Source organism: Pterocles gutturalis, unplaced genomic scaffold (genome assembly GCF_000699245.1).
Source record: "Pterocles gutturalis isolate BGI_N339 unplaced genomic scaffold, ASM69924v1 scaffold25534, whole genome shotgun sequence".
Classification (NCBI taxonomy): domain Eukaryota; kingdom Metazoa; phylum Chordata; class Aves; order Pterocliformes; family Pteroclidae; genus Pterocles; species Pterocles gutturalis.
In genome coordinates this window covers 13647-39092 of record NW_010128952.1, presented here as the reverse complement: position 1 = coordinate 39092, position 25446 = coordinate 13647, and the positions used below count along the sequence as shown (strand labels likewise).

Below are 25446 nucleotides of genomic sequence, written 5' to 3'. Positions count from 1 at the left end.
CTTCTCAGAAGGAAGTCTATGAACTCTCTGAAATCCTTCTGCTTGTCAAGGTTGTCAACAGAAGTGTTGCGGAGTGTTAAAAGTGCTCCTGGATTTTAATGAAGAGGAATTAACGAGTAAATTTAGTGCTCCCAAAATTAATCGCTATGCTCTAATTGCACCGTAGCATAAGACAGGAGACAGAAACCTATCTGAAAGCAGAACTACACTATTTCTTAACCTCATTACAAAAATCCCAAATCCTGATTCCTGAGAACCACAATGTCAACAGAGATGGCAGAAAACTACAAGCAAGCGCACCCAGATGAACTCAGAGCTAACTCTGTGTGCCCTAACAGAGCTCCGCTCCCAACGCCTGTGAGACTGGAATCCAAGGGCCTCGTGTTTTAAATCCATTTCTCCTTTGTTAAATTCTAACTTTAAAAAAAAAAAGAACTAAGCATCGGCACTGTGTAAAACAGGAACCACTATGAACAGGGTCTACGCAGCTTTCAGGAAACACAAAATGAAGAGGTCTCCTGGCCTTCAACCCTCGTACCCTGCTCTGCTTTCTTCTTTATCCGAGCTGAAAAGAAGTCTCTTGGACCACACCATAGTGCAGTGTCTGGTCATGGAAGTCTCCTTTTCTCTCTGCAGATTTATGCACGTACACAAAAAAGTCCGATTGGAGCCAGAAGGATCCAGTCCTTCCTGAAGAGCCACAGCCAAAACAGCACCAACTCTGCACCACCAGTATGCCACCCTGAAGACAGCCCAACGATGGAGCGCGGCTGGCAGCCCCAGCCCCACACTTCCACCGGCAGCGTGGCACGCGCAGCATCTCTGCTGGTGCGCTGTCCGGCACCGAGGACACGTGGTACCACCAGCAGGACATGCCCTCGTAAAGCAGGGAGCTGAGAGATGAGAACGGTCGCACTGCAAAGAGAAAGCTCTCACAAGCACAACCTCATCAACGGAGAACTGGCACTGCTCGTACGACACGTTCGGCTCCACAAACACAGCGTTGTACTTCACCCTCAACTTTCTGCCCTTGGTAGTGCAAGATGAAGCTCAAGAAGAGCGTGCCCTAGAGGTCATTCAATAAAATGCAAAATATATTAAAATCAGACAAACATACCTACTACCTTCCTTCAACAGGGCAATAGCAATCCGGATCCGATTCCTTAAGAAGATCAGCATCAGTATGATTACGACCTCAACAAGGCAAAGTATTATCACTGTAAACAAACAAAAAAAGTTAAGATTTATCAGGAAACAACCAATACACTGACTCTGTAAATTGTTTTTTTTTTTTCTTGTATTTTACACTACTGTTCATGAACTCCATAAAGTTCCCTGCTAAAGAAATTCTCTCTTTCTCCCACTGCAGCTGCCAATATTCAATCCCATTTCATAGTTTTGTAAGTTCCAGTGTAGGAAAATTCTACATGCAGAGAGCTAGTCACAGTGTGTAGGACCCTGACATTAGCATTTATAATTTTAGAAGAAAAATGGAACACATCATTCTCAGATTAAGATAAAAATTTACTTAAATGTGACTGCAGTATTTGGCCTTAGATAACAGTTCACCCTTAACAAATTTGACTTTTCTGAAACAAGCAGGAGGCAATGAAGCACTTTTGAAATAAAGGTGATGAAATTTGCGATGGTTCCTTCTACAGTCTTAGATCAGTGTTCAAGAAAATTCAGTGACCTGAATGTAAACAGTTCTACAAAGATGTGCAGAGTTATTAATCTCATTCCTGGGTCCCTCAAAGAGGGAGAATAAATAGATTGGGAGAGAAAAATGCCCCTCCTAATGCAACTTCATCAGGACTAACTTAGTTATTGCCTTCTGCTCCCCCATGACAAAGACTGAACACCCAGGAGGAAGTGGAATGCCAACAGCACAAGCATTTGTCCCTCTCTTCACTGGTGTGATTGCATTATCTCCCCTTACAAACACACTAGCCTCCTTGCAAAAAAGCAGATTTTTGCACATTACAAAGAAAGAAAATTCTGCGTACGTCTCTGAGTGGCACACGTAGAAAAGATTTAACAAAGCAGAAACTGTGGCAAGACAGCGACTGATTCTCCTCAACACCCACTAATAGATACCAAGTTTAAGGGCACTTACTGAACGCTAACCATGTTTGCCTCAGCTGCAGGTACACTCTGAAGTCTGTCTGGAATCCAATATCGTAAACAGTGAGATCAGATCCAGGTATTCCTTTCAGATGATTGTACTCCCAGTAACAATGCCAGATGCCTTTTGAAAAACAATCAGTATAAAGTTAGTGTTTCTGAAGAATGCAAAGACCAGTTTTTAAAAAATACATTTTACCAGCCAAGTGTTTTGTCCTCAGCTTGTCAGGTAAGCAAAAACCAAAATGCATCCCTGTGAGACTAGTCAATTACAACATCAAATACGTATAGAAAAGAAATATCAGTACAAGCGAATACAGACTAAGCATGATGTGGATAGATAATTCAGGTTACCACATCTGGGGCTAAGTATCAGCACAGCTGGATTCTTAGTAAATTTTGCTGCCATTTAAGCCCTCCTCACTTAACTGTGTCTAAAACTAGGCATTAATTCTCCCAAATGTACCATTTAATTGATGTAATTACCGATTTCCCTTACCCAAACTTAAGCAATAAGGAAAAACAGCCTCAGAGGCTAGAAGATCACACCTACCATAACCTATAATTCCAATCACACCAAAGATGAAAATCCAGAAGAGCACCCCAGCCGTGAACCTCAGTAACACAAGGAAGAGCAGACTCACAACCATGGCGATGAACAGCCCACTGCAAAGACAAGAAACAGAAATACAGGGCAAACAAGTGTGAGAACCTTCACTTTCCTGCATGCCTGCTACTCCAAATGAGGGTCACTTCATCCCACATTCAGAGAATGATTTGTAAAAATGCATTTCAAAATCTTCCTCATGAATAATTCTTCACGACTGCTATCTGCTGTTGGACACAGATGGTTATAGATGATGACCTCAGAGGGCAAAGCCAGAAAGGTTTGTACACACCAGGTTCTCTGACTGGCCGAACGGCACCAGTGCAATGGCTCTTTGGTCATTTGCACCAGCTGAACAACTCATGCCTTGTTCAGGCAACGGGCTCGTCGGCAGTACAGACAGCCGACCTGGAGGAGGACCTGTGTCTGGGGAGGTTGCTGGTTTACGTCCTCCGCTAAAAATCCCTACTTGCAAAGAAACAATGTTAGTGAAGTCTAATTCTAGGAGCTTTCCTAGGAAAAATAATTTAATTTATGAGGAAAGGCAGTGACTCCTTCCAGCCATCAGAAGAGGAAATGATCTGCGCATTGCAATGCTTAGAAAGAAACCGTTCAGAGCTACAATGGGTTCCCTAGGAAAGACATCTACAGAGTGTCTTTTCTTCAACAAGTCTGTGGTAAGGAAATATTTGTTTTCACGTCACTCCCAGAAAGTGAGTCAGAAAGGAAAAAAAGACTGCAAAAGGCCTTTTACTCAGCAAGGCCTTTAAAGCAATGTGAATAAAGCAATGTGAATAACAATCCCACCCAACAAACATCCAGCTCAGGTGCTTCACAGAACGTTTCATTTCTCAGGGTAGGTGTTACATCTGAATTTTGTATTAGTATAGACTCAAAAAAATGTCAAACCTCTTCTTGCCTGTGTTCGTAACTTCTCTTCTGAATGTTCTCAGCTTTATGAGCCAGCCACCAAATATAAAAAATGGGTCAGCCTGATCATAGACAACCAAAACCAGATGTTCTGGGCAAACTAAGCCAGATGGGCAGAGAGACAAGAGAACAACATCAGCTTATTCGGTTAAACCTTTGTAAGCTGGTCTGAAGTTCTAGTCCTTTAAAGGCTTCCTAGTGTGATGATTTTCCCTTTCCAAATGGCTCGTTTGAAATTCAGAATGTATTCCTAAAAAAACAGTTGTAGTTTTGGAGCTTATGACTCTATTCTTGGAAAGAGTAAGTTACCTTTATCTAAAGTTATCTTTACATATACACAAGTAACACCAAAACTGTGCACATGGTAACAGCCATCCTCAACAGACAGGCTCCCTTAAACTGAGGCTTGACAGAAGAAGCTCTTTTGGGGTATGCTGAAAAGACTACAGCAATTCCATATTTAATTTTTAATCCAGCCTCCTTTCACCATCAGGCCTTCGTTGTCATCACTCAGACTCTGGCACGTAAGTATGTTTGTCCAGAAACAGTTTGATGTTTGCTATCGTGAAAAGCGTGAAAAAAATTCTATCTAACTACTTCAAAAGTAGCAACAAAAAAAAAGCAAAATAAAGTATAAAAGTATCATATTTGAAATGTGGAAACTGGCTTCAGTGTTTAGAATTTCTGTTCAAAAAATGGTCAGTTCTCTCTCCAGCCTATTTGTTCAGTGATCCCTCATTAGCTGAGGTAACTCCTCAACAGCAGATCCAGAGAGCTGAGCTGGCTGAGTTTCCTGCCACTGACTATTGTGAGCACAGCATCAGACTGGGAGAAAGCTGTCCTCTCACCAGAGGCTGGACACCTTTAAAAGCTGACAACTTATGTTTCTGAACTGAGTAATTCTCCACATTAAGTTTATTATCTAAAGTTTCTGCATTTGTTGTTGTGGATTTGCATTCCAGCTTGAATAATGTATGTATGCTCAACACGTGCATGTTATATAGGGTCTCGCCTGGTAAAGACTTCTGCTCCTGTTTCGATTATCAACACCCTGGCCTATCAAAACCAACAGTAATGGGCTAAGAATGCACATATACTTACATATTTGCTTCAGCAAAACAGCTACTCCTTCTGTTCCAGTGCTGCTTTTTTACTAATTGGTGATTAGCGAGTATTAATTGCAAGATACAGTTAATACCATTCAATACTTTTCTTGATGTTGCTTTTCCTGCTGCACTGGATTTATGTATTTATATTGGACTTATGGATTATAAAGGATTTAGCTATATATTGCTAGTATGAATTCAGAAATTATGTGGTTTATATATATACTAATGACACTTAGCAACTGCAATTGTTTTGAAAGCCTCTTAATTAAGATTTTTCAGTTTTGGAATTACCATGCAGGTGAGTCCTGCAACAGAAGACAGCATCTCCTGTTTTTTCTGCCTGGTGGGATATTAAGAAGCTACTCTCCATCGACTGACACTCTACGTATGTATGCTGTGCTATCCTTACCTCATGTACAGAACCATAACAACATTATTACCATGTGATGAAAGGAAATTACAGTTGCTTCTTCAGTTTAAAAGTAGGATTGGTAATAAACACATGTATGATCTATTTTTTAATTATCTGGATGCTCCACAGTGAGTCTGGGAAAATGAAAAATACCCATGACAATCTTACATTAAAATCCAATACCAAGAAATGGCATAGTCTTCAAAAATTTTCATTCCAACTGATCTTGCGTCCAGGACATTATTGATGCCACTGAGAAAAGACAAACCAAAGAAAAGGTCGCTTTGGGTAGAAAAGCAGAATTTATTTAAATAACAAATAGGCTCAGTGAAAGAATTTTAAGTATCTTTGTTAGTGACAAGAGTATATTACCATCCTCCAGCCCCAGTTCTGTAACCAAGCCAACATCAATCACCGTTACGCCAAAGTAAAAACCTTACTAGCAAGTCTTGCCTGGGTACCCCCAGCCATTTGCTACAACAGATTCTGATTCTTTTTCAGATTCCTAAATTATTTCAGAATCTCAGAATCCAACTAACAAGCATGTAAGAAGGCTAAAACCTACTTGGCAGCTTCCCTGAGATCAGTCACATTCCGTGTTTTCCCTCTTCCGTCTTTGAACGTAGTCTGATTTGCCACGGTTAGCACACCGTTCTTCGTGGAGAAGTCCGGGAAGCATCTCTTCAGAACTGTTCAAAATACCAAACAAAGGATGCAAGTTACCTTTCATGTCAAGCTCTGCTTTTATCACACGTCTTTTGTGACATATTTAAATAATTTCAGATTCACAGTCAAATGTTTTTCAACTGATTATCTAACGATATGCTGACTTTGACTAATCTTGGAAGAGACACTTTATTCAAGATTATGATTTTTATGCTGTGGGGCTTTTTGTCCAAGCTCAGGCATGGTGGGATCGTAGCTTTCAAGTGGGGATCCTCGGCGCTACCGAATAACAACAGGAGGATCTGTAGCAGCTTAAGGATTTGTAATAAACGTGGAACTTACTCTCTGTCAGTATCTGGTCAGCTTACAAAAACTGCAGCTTCTCAAATATGTTATTTCATGGTAAAAATCAAACCAGCCCCCAGGGACAGACTCAACACGACTGGTCACCAATGGTATTAGCACCCAAACCAGCACGTGTCAGTTCCTCACACGCCAGCTGAGCGGCAGTACCAGCCACTATCACCAGATATTCTTGGAGAGGAAGCAAAGGGAAAAAGACAGACACTACTGGTCAGACAGAGGGAAGAGATTATAAAAGAGAGAGAAAAGGAGAGATGTTCACATACTCATTTACATTACCCTGCTCTTTGCTGAAAAATGTCCTAGCTTTCATTCCAAAGGGAAGAATAGGTCGGTCAGTCCTACACTGCTGTACTTTATATACTCTGTGCTTTCCTTATGACATTACAATAAATACTGATGCCAGGGTTCAATATTCAGCCTAGGATATCTACCCCACCAGTTATTATAAGGAAATAATTAAAATGTCTCTTTTCCTCCCTCTGTAATCTTTGCCCCTTGTTTTAGTCTAAAATAAGATTATTTGCATATTATTTTTTGTCTTTTGGGTCAGTACATCAGTTTTCATACAAATTATTATTTTTTTTAATTTAATCCATATTTTCTCTTTTTGATAACCTGTCCCTAGTTTACATTGTGTCTGCTTTGAAGCATGGAAAAATAAACAGCGATTTCTTATCTGCATGAGCTTCTCGGTCAGTGACAGATACTCTTGGTATTACATTTCTGCAGCTGAGATGAGCTCCGACACCTGTGATTATCCACCCCAAATTACACGCTGACCATAGTGACATCATTTTTTGGTCCCTTAATTCCTCTGTACACCCTGCACAGTCAGCACTGGAACTGGAAAGCTCTGAGCTGCGCTGTGACTGGGCTCAGCTACCATCTAGACTCCAACAGCTGGCCGTACGATCCTCCCTGCTCCCGCGGCATTTTCTTGATGCCAGAGGGGTTGCTCGCTCACACGTTTCAGAAGGCACCATCTGAGCTACAAAGCTTTTGTTATCAGGAATGACTCAAGAACAAGCGCGAGCTCAGCCTGACCCCATCACATGCTGAATGTTCACGGATGGCAGTTAGAAAAGAAAAAAATCTTTACGCTTTCAAACTGTTCAAAATTGAATGGACGCCACTGTCAGATAACAGCTTCTAGTGACCTTGCTACAGAACACTTTTCAGGCTGGAGCTGTGCTTTAATGTGAACACTTACAACCTGCTAAGACGTGTGTAAGAAGGAGAACCACTCACAAGGCCTGCTTGGAATGATCATCGAAGGACAATCTTCATCACGTAGGACTTGAGCAACAGACTAAAAAGGGGAAAAACAGGAATGCTGAATACATAGCAGAACTACTACGTGGTTTTTGTTTCTCACCCAGTCTGAGAAAACGCCCCAAACTGGGCTTTGTAGCCTCCTCCCCGCCTCGACCGGTGGAGCTGCAAGATACATTCATGGTGTAAGTCAGAATCCAAACTGTCATTGTGATCTGGGAAAAGACTATTCTTCTCTCCTTTTCTAGTGACAAAAAAGAAAAGACCTGTTTAATTTGGATCAGCATCGAAGCCAGAAGTGACTGAGCAACCGTTCCTTGCCTCCCCTTCACCTTTCTCTTAGAGTAAGAATTAACACGACATAGCTGAACAGCAAGGTGTTTAAAAGATGAGAGAAATAATGCAGCACGTTTGAGAGCAAAATCAGTGACACGAAGGACAGATTAATTTTCCCAGCTAAACTGCTAAGCAGTTGTGGACGACTCAGGAGCCTCAAGAACTGGTCTGAGATACTCTGCTCTGCTGCTGTGAGTACCCAAGGACTAAAGGATACTGCTTGCCGCAGTACCGCAACTACCCGGGTAGCTGCAGATATTCCTCTAAGCAAACAGTAATCGTTTAGAGTGGAGGATTTGGCGTGCATGCAAGACCTTCACCCCGATTAAATCACTGTCAAACCACATACACAGGACAGCTCCTCGTATGGTGAAATCAGAATAATTCAAAGCTTTGATGTAGCTCAGAAAAATCATGCATATTACACATCGCTTGAAGAAAAAATGTATTCCATCACCTACTGATCCATACACACCTTGCGAGGATTGTTAAAACCAGGTTTGCAGAACTCCCTGAAGTAATTCCACTGATCTGGTCTATATCTGTAGGAAGCCTGAACATCAATGTAAGTTGCAAACCTGTCTGGGCACTTTGAGACACAAAGCTGCAAGAAAAGAAAAAAAATGAGTGAAGATATACTGCGGGTAGAGAAGGGTAAAGAAAATCAGTACAATTAAAAAGCAAGAAAAAGGGCACTCATAAAAGTTCACTGTTTTATGGAATTGCTTTCAGCAATGCTTACTGCAGTGTTTAGAAAGGGACACATGCTTTCCGTTTGATTCCCTACAAATCATTTGACAGAATACACTTTCAAAGTCTCTCCTTGTATCTGGCACATCAAGCCACTCGCTCTGTCTTCTTAGGCTCTGCACATTCTGGGAGACATGCAGAGATTTCAGTCTGTTGAAAAAAATATTTTTGTGTTTTGAACACCAGGATCTGTTGGGTCCTCCTCTGTCAGCAGCAGAACGTCAGCGTATATGAGCAAGGTGGTGCAGTAGCTAGTTTCACAATATACATAATTTCTTTCTATTACATTTATAAGGAAAACTTTATTTTAAAAAAGTCTCATGCAGATAAAATTCTTCTACCTTTCTACACCACCCCTTCGGTCAAATACATCTCCACAGACAGTTCAAGTCCAGTTAGGTGTAAATCACCCAAAGGTGACTTTTTACTGCTGACGAATGATGAATCTCTCCCAGTCACAAAGCAAGGGGGATTCAAACGCCAGGAATTAAATTCACACCAATCAAGGCACAGCCCTTACACACCAGACTTATGTGAAAAATGAAGTGAGGACTGGGGTTTGATTCCACTCAGAAGTTACAATTTAGATTTATGTGACAGAGAAGCAGCCGCCCCAGCACACAGATCTGAAGGCTCTGCTGGGCGCTGGAACGGTGCACGTGCACAGTTCTGACTCCTCACTGCTCCTACATACCCAAAGCTAGTCTGAAGTCCATCTTTTTAGCAAGTTTCAGCCTTTTCTAGACGGCTGTTCTCCGTTTCCAAAGCTGTGCTATCCATGTACCAGACAGACATCACGCACAAAACTGTTTCACCTCCAGGAGCCCTGGGAAAAGACCTTGTCCTCAGCCTGACAACAGGCAGACGCTGCAGGAGGGCCTTCCGAGATGAGTACTACAGTCCTAGGGACTGCCCACAGGCCAGGGAACAAAGAAAGAAGAGTTCTGTCCTTGCTGGGACAACAGGTGACTGGCAAGTATACGCTTCACTATAACCTCAGTTTCCCATCCGTGAATCGGGCAGTGGAATGGTGCTGCCTGTGGATCCAGTGAACTGTAACAACAGTTTGCAAATCCACAGTCTTACCTGAGAACTGAAGCTCTTCCCATGCCAGTTCTTGTTGGTTTTGTTTTTTTTTTTCTCCTGCTATTTGATGTAAATGGGACAGGAATGAAAGGCCCTGTCTGCAGTTCAAAAGAGGAATTATCACACAAACCTTTCTCATCATTTTCGCAAAGGACCAGGGAATTAACCATCTGCAGCAGCAAACATCATTCAAACACCCTCTCAGCTTTGGAGATGATGTATGTTTGAAAATAAGCAAAATAACCACGCGGCTCCCCCAGACTCTCCTTCAGCAAGTACTTCTTCACCTTCCTCGATTCCTGACCACTGCCAGTGTGGCCACAGCACCAGTCAGATCCCACACAGTGACCCCAGTATTTCTGAACGGGCTGAACTGCTCCAGTAACAGCCCTAAAGGCTGCAGGGGAACAGTGCTGGTGTCTGCATGGGGACAGGCAGGGATTACATCTCATTTGGAAAACCCTAGATGTCAATCAAAATTATTTTCTGCATGCACGGATCACTACTGCATAGCTTCTGTGACGAATTTCTGAGAAACAAATTGCTGTATTCAACTGAACAGACTTTTTTGTCAACTCTTATCTGAAATACACGATCTTGTGCATTTCTATTTATTTTTCTGACCATCACAGGCTACAGAGACTGTGCTACAGGTCATCTATAAAACAATCATATAACATTTTGAAGGATATGAACAGCAATTTTTAAGTCCAAACCAATGTATGTCTAGTTGTTAAGCACCACAACTACGAGGCAGAGAAGATGTTTTATCTCTGTATTTCACTCACCTGTGTTGTAGGGCACTGTAGGTTTATTAACACTACGGGGCTGGCACACTTCAGGATGTTAAAGTAAAACAAAATGGTCTTGTTCCTATGGAAGTGGATAAAAGACAATTAATGTTATAAATACAGGTGCTTATACATCCTACCATTCACAAGTTTGCAGCATACACCCATACTTAAATTCTGTCATTGTGAATGGTCATATTGCAAACACAAGGCAAACAAACAAATCCCAAGCAGACCCTGAATGTTCTGTGCTGAGACCCCTCTGAAATCAGAAGTATTCTGTTCTAAAGAATGCTGATTTTGAGAAGTTTTTTCCACAGCAGGGTTTTAAGCTGAAACACCCCTAGGCACCGCTCTAGGTACCTGTAGTCCTGCCTCTCAGAAGCGAGGTCTGTAAAACCCCCTGCACACACCCCGTGTCCCTTTGCTCGCGCTGAACGGTGCGTACCCACTGCACACACCCGCTGCAAAAGCTGCCTGGCTTTTGTTGATCAGAAGGTGGCACCAAAACCAACGAAAAGCTTTTCATGGTCGAAAACCAAAAGCAGCTGGCCAGGAAGCAAAACGGTAATAGCATCTGCTAATGACGCTGATGAACCTCTCTGATACACAGAAGGGACAGCGAGGGGTCTGCACCCCATAACCCACACGCTCTACAGCTTCGTGAACTTGGGACCTTGAGGCAGCGGTCACCTCAGTTTGGATCTGCTGAAAACTGGTTACCCCAGGACCGCTGGATTTAAACACCTGGGTTTTGAAGGCAGCAAACTATGCCGTTAATCCTTGCTCTGTCAGAACAGGATCAGACAGCACCAGTGAAGACGGCAGGGCAGTAGTGCCGCCCCTGCTACACAAGACTTCAGAGCACCCACGCCCGCACTGCTCAGCGTCCCGGTGGGAATTAACGGCACATGTGCCCCCCATGGCCTAAGTGCAAGAGAACGCAAATCACCTCAAATCAATAGAACAAAGCTTTGGACTGAAATGGCATCATTCTCCAATAGTTTCTTGCCAGGATTTATAATCTGTGAGCTGCTCAAAGCTGCTAACGAAATATTCTTTTTCCTTATGTCTTAGCCCACATGCTGATACTGACAGCAGAAAAGAAAGTGTGAACATACCCGTAACACAAGAAAACACAAGAGAACTGGGTCTGTGCTCTCTGTAATGACATTGTGTCACATTCCGTGATTATGGAGAGGGCAAAACGAGTCTAGCGACGACACGGAGATTAACACGTGGATTACAGGGAGCCCAGAGGGGACTCGCGGGACAACAGCAGGTACCATGGGTTCGACTGCACGGGATTCACGGGAGTTCAGACGGGTTTGTGCACGAGCTGTGAGTGTCGGCTTGGTTTTTAGCTTCTCCTTCCTCAGTGCGACTGTGGGGAAAGCTTGTTCCAAGCACAAGACTCGGAACACGGAGACTGTGACCGCCTGCCAAGGAAGAACTCTCAGACTGAGCCCTGGAGGACTCTGGCAAACCACAGTCCTGGGTCAGCCTTTCACACGGCTTCCTTTCCGGGCACCTGAAAAATCTGACAGTGGCACCAAGGCAGGCCTGACAAGCACAGCCCACACCTCCACCTCCGGGGATGAGGGACCCAACAGCCACAGACACTCTTGCTTTTCCAGTAGGTTGCACTGTGTGGGGTTTGGCTTGTATAAGAAACTCCTCAACGTAGCAAGTAAGTGCCCAAATGCAGTCTCGGTAGCTGTGTTATTCCCCAGCGATCATACATACGGAGGGACTCCTGAGAGTACAAACTGGAAATCACACTGTAAGAAACGACTAAAGGGGAGACCTGAGTAACAAAGAGAAAGAGGGAATGGGAGCAGATGATCTGATGGAGAGAAGCACCTGGCGACACGCCACACAGTGCACGGATGCTGCGTGTCCGAGCTCCCCAAACCCCTGCGCCCACGGCTTCCTACAGACCAGAGAGGGGACAAGGGAAAACTGGGGGCGAGGACAGCAGGAGCAGAGCAGGGGGGCAGTGAGGGGAACACACACAACTCTACAACTTTTTCTCCTCGTTTTCCCTCTTCAGGAAGTTGGACTCTCCAACAACTGCTGTGAAGAATCTTTGCTGGAGGGTGGAACAGGTCTTCTTACACTATCTGGTCTGTTCCCTCTGTAAAAAATGACTTGGGACGTTATGAAGTCCTAGCTCTACCTCTGTTCCACTCCCCCCTTTCTCAAACACCTTTGAACAGTGGCTTCCTCAGGTTTTTTTCCCAGAAAACTAAACGGGAAAGGAAGAAGCAGCAAAGAGCTGTTACCAAACATCAGCTTTGTTTTGCTTCCTGCATAGCATCCAGCTTCTCGACAGTGACAAGGGCATAAAGGGTGCCTAACACTTCGCTTGTAAAGGGAGAAGGTGAGGGAAAAAGCAAACTATTTTCTAAATTCTGCTTTGTAAACCACTTAGACTTCAGAGAAAACACTGATGACATCTTGCTTTCCTGAGCAGCTATTTTCATGTAGAAGTAGTCTGTTGGTACCAGCTAATTAATTTAACACTCACAATTCAAAATTTTAAAAGATTGGAAAACAGACAAGCAAATAGAGCCATCTGGATGATATCCCCAGGGAAGGTACAGTTACAGCTGCCTGGCTCCTGGACCACTCAGTCTCCTCTCTACTAGCACTGGATAAGCACCAGAAAAAAAAAAAAGAACTTTTCCTTATGGCCTCTTCTGTTATTTGGTGCATGTTGAGAAAAACTGAGAAACAGACTACAACGCTTTAGGAATGCTCTTATCCCAAGGCAGACAGAAGTACTCAATAGGTTATTAACTATCTGAACCTGGGCAGCTAGAAGCTGTGCCAAACAGTCATTTTCTGTGCAATTAGTGAGGCAATCTCTAAGTTATATTGATACTTTACCAAAAATATTCTCTGAATGATGAAAACAACTGCATCACAGTAATAATTTGGGTCTAGATTTGCACTGAGCAACTAATCTATTTCTGAATTTTATTTGGCATAAATACAGCAAGAGTGTCACTGTCTCTTCAACTTCCACAAGAACCCCTAGCAGACAGAGAGATTTGAAACCTCACATCTTAATCACAGAGCACAAGTAATAAAGGTATGTGAACGGATTTAGTACTCACTCATTGACGGTACCTTTCTGACCACAGAACTGCCCATAGCTGTCAGTTGGATAAATTACCTTCCTGGGGTCACCGTGCACCCAAGCTGCAAACAGACACACATCTTTTAGCATCTCAGTCAAGTGTACACAGCTGAAACTGTCATGAAAATGTACCATTTTAATCTCTGTTGATCACCACTGAAGAGTACTGATTTGTAGCTTTCCTAATGAAAAACTAAAACATAAACCAAACTAAACCGGACTAAGATGGGGATGAATCAGTAAGTAAGCAAACCAGTTCACCTTTTACCTTCAGGGCACATACATCTGGGTTCTATCCAAAATATGATGTAATGGACTTAATAAATTAAAAGGGGACAGAAGAGGAGCTAACTGTGTAGACAAATTTGAGCGTTCAAAGACAACCACAACGGCATTGACATTAATGGGACTGCCTGAGTGTGTGACGGAAAAACACAGGGTGTGACTGAATCTAAGGGACAACTTCTGCACTAAGCATGGAAAGAGACAAAGTCTCACCTTGTAAATGAAAACATTTCCTGACCTCTCACTTGCTAGTTGTCCTGTTTTTCAGTTATTAGGTCTGTACCTGGCAACTTACGTATTTATATGCTAGTACAAACCATTGTACTGAATGGGAAGAGAGGTTTATGTTGAACTTTCAAACTTCTTCTCTCCACTTCAAAGCAGGATTTCTTCCCCAAGCCATTCTCACCCGCACCATTACTCCCCCTGCAGATCAAGTACTCACCAGCTATCACCGCTGGCATCATTATTTCTAAGCTGCAGTGTGCAGACCCGACTAAGCCTCCTTCATGACTAGCCAATGACTAGCCTTTGAACTGTTCTGACTGTTAACTGCTGATTTGACCTAAATAATTGAAATTTCATTTAAGTATCATCTGAAAGTAGGATATAATGCCAGAATGTAGGTCCATACCACTACCCTGAGCTGACACCCTAAAATCAGGTTGCTAGAGAACTGTTAGAAAAGACCACTGATCTTCTCCCAAACATTTCCTCATGTTTGTATTATACGGAAAAGATTACAGGTATTATAAAGATTCTTCTCCCAACCTTCCCCCTCTGGCACTAGATACAGAATGTCAGGAGCCCGCTTAGCATACACTTCAGGCTTTGATCTACGCAAACCACCTTGAACTTGCTTCTCTGTAATCACCCCATTTTCCCTCGACTTTGTGACATTATATTTAGTCATTTGTGAAGCTGTAATTTTCTTCAAGGTCACTTTGGTAAGAATCACAGCATTTAACCACAATGATGTGTGCAGCAGAGACAGAACCTGTAAGATCTCAGAGCAGCAGACTGCAAATCTACGGAAACGTTCAGGACAGATGCACAGCACATCTCCAACGACCTGCACACAGCTACAGAGAACCCGTAATGCTGCCTTCCACCTGGGATGGTTTTAGGTTACCAGAATGAATTTGCTAGTTCTTTTTTAACATATTTTAGTTTTCCTGTGTTTTGGAGTTTGTAAATTAACCTGCTGCTCAGTGCTGAACACTTTCTGAACATTCAGATTAACTTCATCACAGGTTAACCACGGTGCTCCGGTGCTCAGAGAAAGCACTGGTTTATCCCCAGTGTCAAACCCCACTTATCTTCTCTTTGGTTTTTGCCCACTGACTTATTTCAGTAGCATCACTTAATAGGAAGGAGGCATCAGCTCTCCCTCAGGAATTCCTGTGGTCAGTGGATAACTCACTTATGCAACAACATTGGAAAGCAGGCAGCTCTCTGGTGACCGCAATGAGTCTGCAGGTTATGCCATGCATGGTTTCTTCCACCATGGCTCTGGCAAGAGGGAGTTTTTCTTCTACTTTAACATGACCTTGCTTTGCACACACATCAGAGCCTGGCCCCAAATGGACCAAGCTCCCACACTGACCCGGAATGATGACTGAAGACCCTTCTGGCCTTACTTGGATGATGTTAGGTGACTCTAATGCATCTGTGTTTTCCCAGCCCCAAAATCAGTTTTTGTAAATTAGTTTGGCACATTATTAAAGGGACTCATTTTTTGCATTTGACTGCATTTTTTCATTAACACCAGCAAAACAGGAAGCAGTAGAGATTAGCCCCACAATGCCAGAGTACTGACGAGAATTTAGTAGCAAGGCTTATATCTGCTTCATATAGATAATTTGGAAGTAGTCCCTACTGCCAACAACATCCCTTTCCTAAGCAGCCTGTTAAACCTGGAATTATTTTTCCCTCCTCAGAGAAACTTGGGAGAAAGGAGATAAACACTGCAAACAGCATTGGTTGGGTTTTTTTCCTGTCTCGGTCTTATTAAGGATCTTTCTGTAAGAACCATGAGACCCAGCCTGGCGTCCTTCCGCCTGCTCGGGTGGGCTAACACAGCCCGGGACAATAAAACTCGGCTCAGCAAATGGGCAGAGCAGTGCATTCTCCTCACATTCTTTTTCGTTCCAATACAAAGTCTGCTGAAATATTTCAAAAGGCTCCTGCGGTTTCCCTGGGTTTGTATCAGTCCTTGGCCTCCAGTTTAATCACTCACCTTTTGCAATGTGCTTCTCAGTCAGGAGGAATTAGCAGAGTACAAACAGGGGAACACACTGCTCACTTCTGCACAGAATCCCCATTCAGACTGTGCCCGCTTTGCCACTATCGAATCACCTAAAGCTACTCCTGCTTGGCAGTAGTTCTCCTGTGTGCCAGAGACTTCAGTCATGCTTTTAACAAAACAGTACTAAAAGAATCTGCTTTTTAAAAGTAGATTTAGCACACTCTGTGAAATCTGGGATCAGCTGCGGGGTGGATGGAGGAAGACACCTCTCAGCTAAATTCCAAAGTGAAACAATAAATAATCTATAATAAATCATAGAATCATAGAATCACAGAATCATTAAGGTTGGAAAAGACCTCAAGGATCATCAAGTCCAACCGTTGAATAATAAATTTAATAAATATTATATTATATTTAATAAATTTAAGTAAATAAATAATAATAAATGGTTGGATGTACAACATATACATTCAGCATTTAACTAACTCTGCTGCAGAGAGAGAAGGTAAACGACCGACACAAGAGAAAACACGCAGCTTCTTTCACTGCCTGTGCCAGGGCTAACTGTCAGGATTAATAAACATAATCCTCTGTCACCTTCTTTGCAAACTTAGAGCAACAGCAGTGGAAGAATCCACATGATAAATACACAGTTTTTCTGGCCGAGTCGGTAGAGAATAAGCACCTAATTCAACAGTTCTCCCTGAGCAAGAACTGGCCTGACAGAGCAGCACCATGGTTTGCACGTCGCGCAGCACTGTTGGTGACTCGCTATCAAGCGCTAAATGACGAAGAATCTACTCACATAAAATTTCAATTTTAATTTTACCATTTCCAGCATGCTCTGATGCTCATAGGGCTGCAGTCTGAGTGCCAGCACAAACACCTGGGCTCAAAAAGAAAACTAAAGAAGAGCAGAACGACATTTCCCAGTTGACCCAGCCCTCGGAGCGCGTGTGACATCCTGTGACAGCAGGGCAGCATTTTCGGGAGCACTGCAGTTATGTCAGCTGTTTTACCGACGTGGAGTCAATACACGTGGACAGTACCAAACACAGCTAACGGCTGTCACTAAATACCTGTCAGACGCACTGGCTGTTTTCTGTGCCCTACGGGCTGTGGCAGTGGGGCCAAAGGCTGGGGAGCTGACTGACAAGGAGAAAACGTGATCAGAACAATGGCATCCGGCGATACTTAAAAACGAACTGCAAATCTGTTTATACTGCCTCATCCCCTCTACTATGTATGTTTGAAAGGGCAGTCCTTCAAAAAATTATTTTGCTTCCCATAAAGGTATATTTTTAACTTTGAACGTATGGAGAAACAGACCTGCCGAACTGTTCTTACGGCTTTTAACACAAGCAATGTACTAACGTATTGACACAGGGACACATGGCACAGGATTTGTAAATCCCTGGGGATAACACTGCTGTTGTACAAGCATCCCTTGGGGCAACACAAGAAGAGTTACCACTTTGAATTAACCTGTCCTTTGGAATGTGAGGCTCTTTTCCAAGATAACTTATTTGCTGTCTTTTATGTGCACTTTTCTGAATTAAAGTAACCTTAAATTAAGCGGCTAAACGTTTGTAAAGTATTGCCCAGAGAAGCCCAGTGTCTCTGAAATAAACCTGGAGAGTTAAGTCAGTGTCATAGGGAGGAAAACTACACAGAATGTTAAATTGGCACTATTAGTTAATCTGTAAAGTTAAAAGAATGACAAGAAAGTAAATCATAGAATAAGTATTCAGTCCAGTCACTCAGCAGCCATCACTGAAGCAGAGCTAAGGAAGGCTAGTATCAAAAATAATTTAGTTTCATCTTTCCAGGAGAACAGATTACCTTTTACTCAAGACTACATCTCAGCCCCCCTGAAACACAAAACAACTCTACCCCACTGTTAGACAGACACATGGGTAGCTGAAGCCTATGTGAGTGACATGTACAATACTCAGGGCAAAATTTGACTCAGATTTTCAGTCATAGCAGTTGTGTGATGAACCTGAGGTTATTGCTTACTTCTCAAGCCAAATTAAACAGGGATCCACTGCTGTATTTACACATATTCAAGACATTGTGGAAATATACTTTTTCCCCCCCAATAATAAGTCATAAGGCATAATACATGACTAAGGATTGATTTATAATTATTTTCTCTCAATGTGAACTTCTTTGACTCTCATGTATTTTGTACAGGTCTGGAACTGTACCAAATCTGATCTCATGTTTTACTTAGATATAAATCAGAGTAAAAAGAATAGGTGAAGCACAGCACAAGGAGAGATGAAAAGCAGGGACCATGTAGATCTGGATTTGCAGCTGAACTAAATGTTTCTGGATTGAAAATTGAAATCCTCTCTAAGTTCTAACCAGTATTTCACAGGGTGTGCAAGAGAAGGCTGTTCAGACGCCTTGTGTCCAGCAGGAAACCACCGCATGTGCAGAGCAGGGAATACGACCAATTCCCCGCCTCACATCCCAGTAACGACACTGCCTGAGGTTACAGACCTGAAGAAGCGAGGACCTGGCCGGTCCTCTATCTACTGCTGCAACTTCTTGCACATGGGGTTCTTTGGAAACTGCACACACAAAGCTGACATAAAGTTCTAGCCAAAAAATTAAGGAGATTTATGTGGTGCTGGAAAGAGAGCCAAGATCTGGCAGCACAGGAATACTGTACAGCTAGAAACTGCCCCTGCTTCCTGCACTGCTCACATAGGTTCTTCCAGTAATATTTTTCAGAACAAGAAGTCTCTTAAAACCAAAGTGTTTAGCTTTTGCTGTCAGATTAATGACAAAGTGAATTTTTTCCACCACAGTTGCTTTATGACAGCAAAATTATAAAATCCTGTAATTTTTACTTGAACACACTGATTTTGAGTTTTTTATCACACGGTTTTGAACTTCTCCCTAACTACGACAGACACTAAGTGTTAGTTCATTATTCGCTTCTAGACAAGGCATTGCTTATTGGCTGGGAAGCTTTACACAGATGTAAGCAAAAGGGTCATAAAATTCTAAAATTGGCAAAGTTGCTTGCCCTGTACATGAGAAAGCACCACCATACCTGCACTTACTTACCCACAACTCCCAAAGCAATGTAACCCAGAATGACAGCTATGAAGATCACACAGCAAATAACGTCTGTACAGTGCCTGGGGACAGAAATAAACACTTTTTTAAAAAAGGTGTTGAACACGACCCTTTGAAAGCACTGAGTGTCACAGGGCATTCTAACATCTGAATGTTTGAGCTGTAAGGTCCTCCTTCCGCAGCAGGACTAGCAAATAGATGTGTGTGCCTTCTGCACTGCAGACAGCAATACGAGCACACTGAGGAACAGGTCTAAATATTCTGAAAACAGATAATACCTTACAACATCACTGAACCCATGAGAGCACCCATGGCGTAAGCTGCTACCGGACACCTGCCTCAGCATGTCCCTAAAGCTGGCATCAAATATTGCAAGCAATGGGATGAAAGGAAGAGTCAGCACAACTTACCTGTACTATAAACAGCTTATGAATGGAAAAATAACAGCGTGAAATTAAAAAAAGCCTATATGCAACTGCCCATGGTCTATGCACAAAATTCTGACTGAGCTGCTGGACCTCATTTAATGCAACCAAAATAAGCGCTACAGAGGACAAAAACCCCCAGCGTGCAGTGGAGAGCCCTACGTTCTTCAACAGACAAGCAACCCAAACCCTGCACTCTCCAGTCTGAAAGCTGAGCCAGTGAGTAACCTGTGAGTATTCCATTAAGTCACTGTCTTACTGCTCTGCCTACGAAGCCATGCAGGCAGGGGAGCGATGTGCACCACTTGACCGATTTTCCTCCCATGTCCGACCTTGACCAGAGCAGTCCCAGGCGGGTAACGAACATGCAGCACAATGCTCCCCAGTGAGCAGGGGGTCGGTGCACGCTCGTGGGGAGCTGTTCTCTCCTTCACAAGCCCTTGTTTCTGGAGATGTGTGGAAGCAGAACAGGGACCATCCCTCAGGCCTTTGCCAGTCTCACGGTTAGGAGACATCTGCACAGCCAGCACATGTAATTAACAAAGGAGTGAACGACTCACTAAGGGGTGTGCTGCCCAGAGCCTCCTTATCTGAAGGATTTCAGTCGCTGCTATTTACCCCATCCTGCTTATCTGGCAGCGCTTCGATAACCTGCAGGCGCACGAGCTGTACCCGCCCGTTTGGGCAGGTCCACCCCACGTCCACGGTGCTGCCAGTGCTGATCAGGGCTGTCCCCATGCCTGGAGTAACACACTACTGCTGTTCTCACCTGACCCACACCCTGTTCCACTTTTCCATGGCACAGGAGCAAGCAATAATCACCCTGGGAAAGTTAACGCGTGCTTCAAGGTAAAGGACCGCCTTCACCAAATGAGCAATGGTGTTCATCTCTGCTGCCAGTCCGTGCAAGGAGCCACGGATACCAGGTGAATCTCGCCAGCAAAAGAAATCTTAGAATCCAAACTCCAGCTGACACATCCTTTTTCACATCTACCATTCCTTCTGTTTTCCAATCTATGTTTCATACAATCCCAAAAGGGTTTGGGTGGGAAGGGACCTCAGAGCCCACCCAGTGCCACCCCCTGCCATGGGCAGGGACACTTCCCACTAGCCCAGGTTGCCCAAAGCCTCATCCAGCCTGGCCTTGAACCCCTCCAGGGATGGGGCATCCACAGCTGCTCTGGGCAACCTGGGCCACTGCCTCACCCCCCACATAGGACATTTCTTCTCAAGATCTCATCCCCTCTTTCAGCTTCAAACCTCTTACAGAGGACTGTTACTCTTCAGCATAAAGGAGATAAAGGTGGTAGACAATTTAAACAGTTGGAGAACTTGAAAAGTGTTTCCAGGTGTGGAAAAGGAATGAAAAACACTTCTTTAGAGAGACACAGTTTTAACATCTCACTGAAATAAATGTGTAGTGAGGCCAAGGTGGTACCGGATTCAAGGTCAACATGACAGTAATCCAAGAAAGGACAACTGCGTAAAGTAAAAGCAGCGATGCTAAAACATGTTGGTCATTCTCCCAGCCTCTGCTCAGAAGCAGTTCTGACACTGTTCAAGCTCGGCTCTCTCCCCATCAGAGCCGTTTTTAAGAGGTACAATATTTAATTCAAGAGGTCTCGGGAGAAATATGGCACCATAAATACTTTAATTACAACTCCTGTAGTCTCAAAAACCTCCAATTCTCACAGGTCTCATTTTATGATACCTAAATGCAATTAAAGGTTACACCCATTTGAGCTAAGCCTTCCTTTCAATGTGTTGCAGAGCCACCACGAACAAGGACCATCAACACCTCACCAGAACGCAGGATTTTCTGTTCTCTGTAATGTACAAACTTCTGTACAGCACCCAGTAAAACTCACTGTTGCCAAGTATTGCTGTAATATAAATATTTAAAAATATGTAAGAAGCAAATAAATCCTCTTTTGGGTGGCTTCAGAAAATTCTGAAACAGTTCACACAGACTAATTGTTGTTCATACAATATAACTGCTTATTTTACTAGATCCTATGGGTGAAACCCTGTTAGCTCCATTTCACACCACGGTTAGCTCAAGTAGCTTACTTCCAGTGAGACTATAATATTGCCCCACAAATACACGGCTCCACAGGAGACGAAAAAAAAGGTAAAACATCTTAAATGAATAAGTTAAAATAACTCTATCAAGATTCAAGGTTATACTGTGAAGATTCTGGGAGTTTCCAAAGTTGCAGGAACTGGAACGATGGGAATTGCCTCTTCCTGAACAGGAGACATTGGAAGCCCATGCTTGTTACTGAAACCTAATCAGAAATTATCCAGCCATGCTTTGACTGAGAACAGATTTGATTTGAATTTTTTCAAACTAAGGTGGTGATCTGTTATGGTAAATCTGCTCTTTCAGTTTGTTTCAGGCTAACGAGGTAGAGCAAAATCACTCAGGAGATTGAACTGTTACACTGCACCCTAAGGAAGATGGATTAATGGAAACACGATGACGAGAACAGGAACTGAGAACACTGCTTATCATACCAGATCTGTCATCTTTCCTACAAATAGCGCTACTGTGCTTTTATAGAATAATTATGCATAAACATTCAAAGATTAATGAGAAAAAGCACTTTACATTTCTCATGGCACAGATGACAAAAGCATTGGAAATCTTGATGAGTTTTGGTGCTTTTTTGATAACCAAGTTCCATCATTTGAACCAGAACACAGGGAGTCTATGCATTTGAACACAGGAGTTTCCATAGACATAAACTGCTGATAAAACCATCAGATCCGTCATTTTCAGGTGACATAATTAAAGACCTTCATTTGGTTAAGTGCACAGTTCAGGCTCCCACAGCACATTTCAGTGCTTAGTGCTGTCATTCAGCTCAATTTATGGAGCCTGATTGCTTCCCACCATCTCTCGGAAACACAGCAGCTTCCTGGCCTCTCTCTGTGTCACACGTGGCAGCACATGGGTAGTACAAGGACAGTAAATGCTCGCTGAGAACTTATTTTCTATGTTACGCTTACATCTGGAACAACACTGACAAATTGCCCACGGTTTCTCAGATGCTTTTCGAGCAATTTCACTCTACTTGTAAACTACTGAACCTTCTAAGAGGCAACAGACACGCCATCGTCTGCAGCGCTGTCAAACGAAGCCAAGCCACGGCGTTCTGGCAGGAGGCTTTCTGACAGAGGTGTTTCAGAACGACCTTTGGGTTAAACACAACCCATTCCCCCAACGCGTGTTTCCACTGCACAAGGATGTTTCTGCAGAGCACAGAGGCAGGCAGTCCTGAACGGTGCAGAGTGACCATGGAAAACACCAAAAGGACTGCAGCGTGTAGTCATCCCAACAAAAGACATCTCCATAGCATCATTCTGGATTTTCATGAGTTGGCTGGCTCAGAGTCAATCACAACAGCCACTGCATTTTAAACGCAGGCCGTGCTCGAGAGCACTAAATAAATCCCCTGATGAGGTGACTAGGGGAGCAGGAAAACCAGCTGCAAAGCGAAGACCAGAGCATGCCAGGGCTGCAGTCCCGCACTGTACGGAAACATGACAGACTGCATCCCACAGCTGTGGCACCCCAGGACACCACAAAGGGTCCCACTTACACCTGCACGAGGTAAGACAGAAGGCACTAGAAAATGTGAGGCATACGGAACTGGCATTCAAATCGGAAGAACTTAAAGAGCACACAGTTAAATACTCCCCAGTAATCATCAAGGGTGGTAAGGATTGTCTCCTGGATTTAAAAGAATCGCAGGATCAAATTCACAAGTTTCGTTAACAATTTTTTTTTCATCCCCAAAGATACCAAACCAAAATAATCAAACAGAATGAGTTAAGATATTTACCTGTTATGAATAGGTCCTCTGAACTTTGGGTCAAATTTCCTTGGTTCACCTGCATTCAAAATAAAACAGTATAAAAATATGTCCTTATTTAAAATAAAATCTGTACTGAGAAAGCTTCTTGACAGGGGCAATCTGAGCTTCCAGCATGTCTCCATTAAGCAGGATGGTTTTATAATGCAACTAGGTGGGGAAGATATAACGTGTTTCCACAAGTGTCCTCCTTTCCATAAGAAGATCATTACTAACAGTGTCCATCACTGTGAATAGCTCCAGTTTTGTTATTTCTGTCATACCTGTGTGCTTCTGAAATGGAACAAAGAAAACGCACCTCAAAAGACACACGTATTTATGGACCGCATTCAGGTGCAGCAGGTGAACCCCACAATACTGCGACAATGAAAACCAATATCCACCAATTGAAAGCAGGAAAATAAAAACAGACAAAGCATGCCAGAAAACGAGCTCCGATTCAAGTGTAAGCCTTCCTCTCCATCAGGCAAGCAGAGGGATGCTGTGAGATAGTGACAGTCACTAACATCACTAAAACCATCGCAGTGCTGCAAACTTGTTCCAGGACCTGCTCGTCCCTGCCCGCAGCCAGCGTGCCCGTCACCACACCGTGCCCCAGCGCCGCCCAAACGCTCCTCCACTGGCACTTCGCTCAGGATAGAAATCCAGAACAGAATACAGCAGCTCACACCGGAAAAGGTAACTGTACTGAAAGGTAAAAATACACTGAAACTTACCCACAAAAGCAGCCTAGCACCACTGGAATATTCCTTACCAAAACACACGACGCAGCAACTGTGACCGTAGTTCCACGGATCAGCAGAGGGAAGAAGAATGCTGTTTGCTGCATTCTCACTTCTCCAAACCAGATACCAAAGTCCTACTTAATTACTGCCAGTCTTTAAAAATCGAAAAGATTCTTTGATGGTGAGGTGGAAATTATTTGTTATTTACGCAGCTTCTGGTAAAAGCAAAGTACTTCCTTATCTATAAAAGCCCAAACGTACTTAGAATGCAAATTTCAAGCTCTGGGAGTTTGGTAAGCATAAGGAAGAAAGCAGTGGTGTGGGATACCCGCTGTCATTTTTCTACTGGGATTAATAACTGAGAAAACATTCACTCTTTGCAGATGAGAGATCTGTTTCTCAGGCTACTTTACAATAAGAAATGTTTGTACATTGACTTATAACGTCATTACCATAAATATTTCACAAGATATTCTATTTACCAATTCTGACTCCAAACAGCACATGAATTTAATTGTTGCACTTCATTACTGTAATGATTTTTAAACAAACAAATCTAAATTCCTTATCTAAAATAAAAATTAACTGTATATATATGAAGTTTAGCATTGATCTGCAATTTAAATAGACTTGCAAATGTCACGCTGGAAAAAAATTAGGATATTGCTAATAATTAAACAAATTATAGAAAACCATTTGGGGCTGGATCCAAGCCCATTAAAGTCAATTGAAATAACCCAGTTGAAAGAAATGAGATTTAGATCAGGAGTCTATGCATTTTCATAAGAAAGCAGGTAAATTGCCATGTTTTCCATAGTAGTTTTCTTCATCCCCATCCATGTTACTGTGCCTGGATCACCTCAGCAGGCTGTGTGTGTTGCTAGCACACTTTCCCCAGCAAGCACAGATACACAAAAATACTATTCAAATAGATTTTAAAATAAAGCTGAGTGCCAGGGACTCCTCCAATCAGGATGGAAGCTCGCACCGTAGGCAGGCCGTTGTGCGACAGGAGGATATCGCTCCCTGCCTTGCCCACCTATTCCACGCAGCCTGTTAGCAGGAACGACTCTTATCAGCTTGTATGAGCCTACCCTGTGCAAGCAGAAAGGGAAACGTCCACACCTCAGTACCATTTGTACAATAATCTTATGGAAGTCAATACAACCGAAAAAATTACTGATGATTTGCTAACTGA

General features: G+C 43.0%; 1 protein-coding gene across 1 annotated transcript in view; it reads right to left on the bottom strand.

Moving 5' to 3' along the window:
* The window catches only part of LOC104466403 (choline transporter-like protein 5), a 35676-nt gene extending 10588 nt beyond the window's left edge, over positions 1-25088 (bottom strand). Inside the window, exons 1-12 of the mRNA XM_010079799.1 lie at positions 25052-25088; positions 23494-23542; positions 19209-19282; positions 13572-13656; positions 10447-10531; positions 8298-8426; positions 7463-7523; positions 5748-5871; positions 5351-5434; positions 2678-2790; positions 2117-2248; positions 1118-1217 (exon numbers count right to left, since the gene is read on the bottom strand). Coding sequence (XP_010078101.1) covers positions 1118-1217; positions 2117-2248; positions 2678-2790; positions 5351-5434; positions 5748-5871; positions 7463-7523; positions 8298-8426; positions 10447-10531; positions 13572-13656; positions 19209-19282; positions 23494-23542; positions 25052-25088 — 1073 coding nt within the window. The remainder of the gene's footprint in view (positions 1-1117; positions 1218-2116; positions 2249-2677; positions 2791-5350; positions 5435-5747; positions 5872-7462; positions 7524-8297; positions 8427-10446; positions 10532-13571; positions 13657-19208; positions 19283-23493; positions 23543-25051) is intronic.
* Positions 25089-25446: the final 358 nt, after the last annotated feature.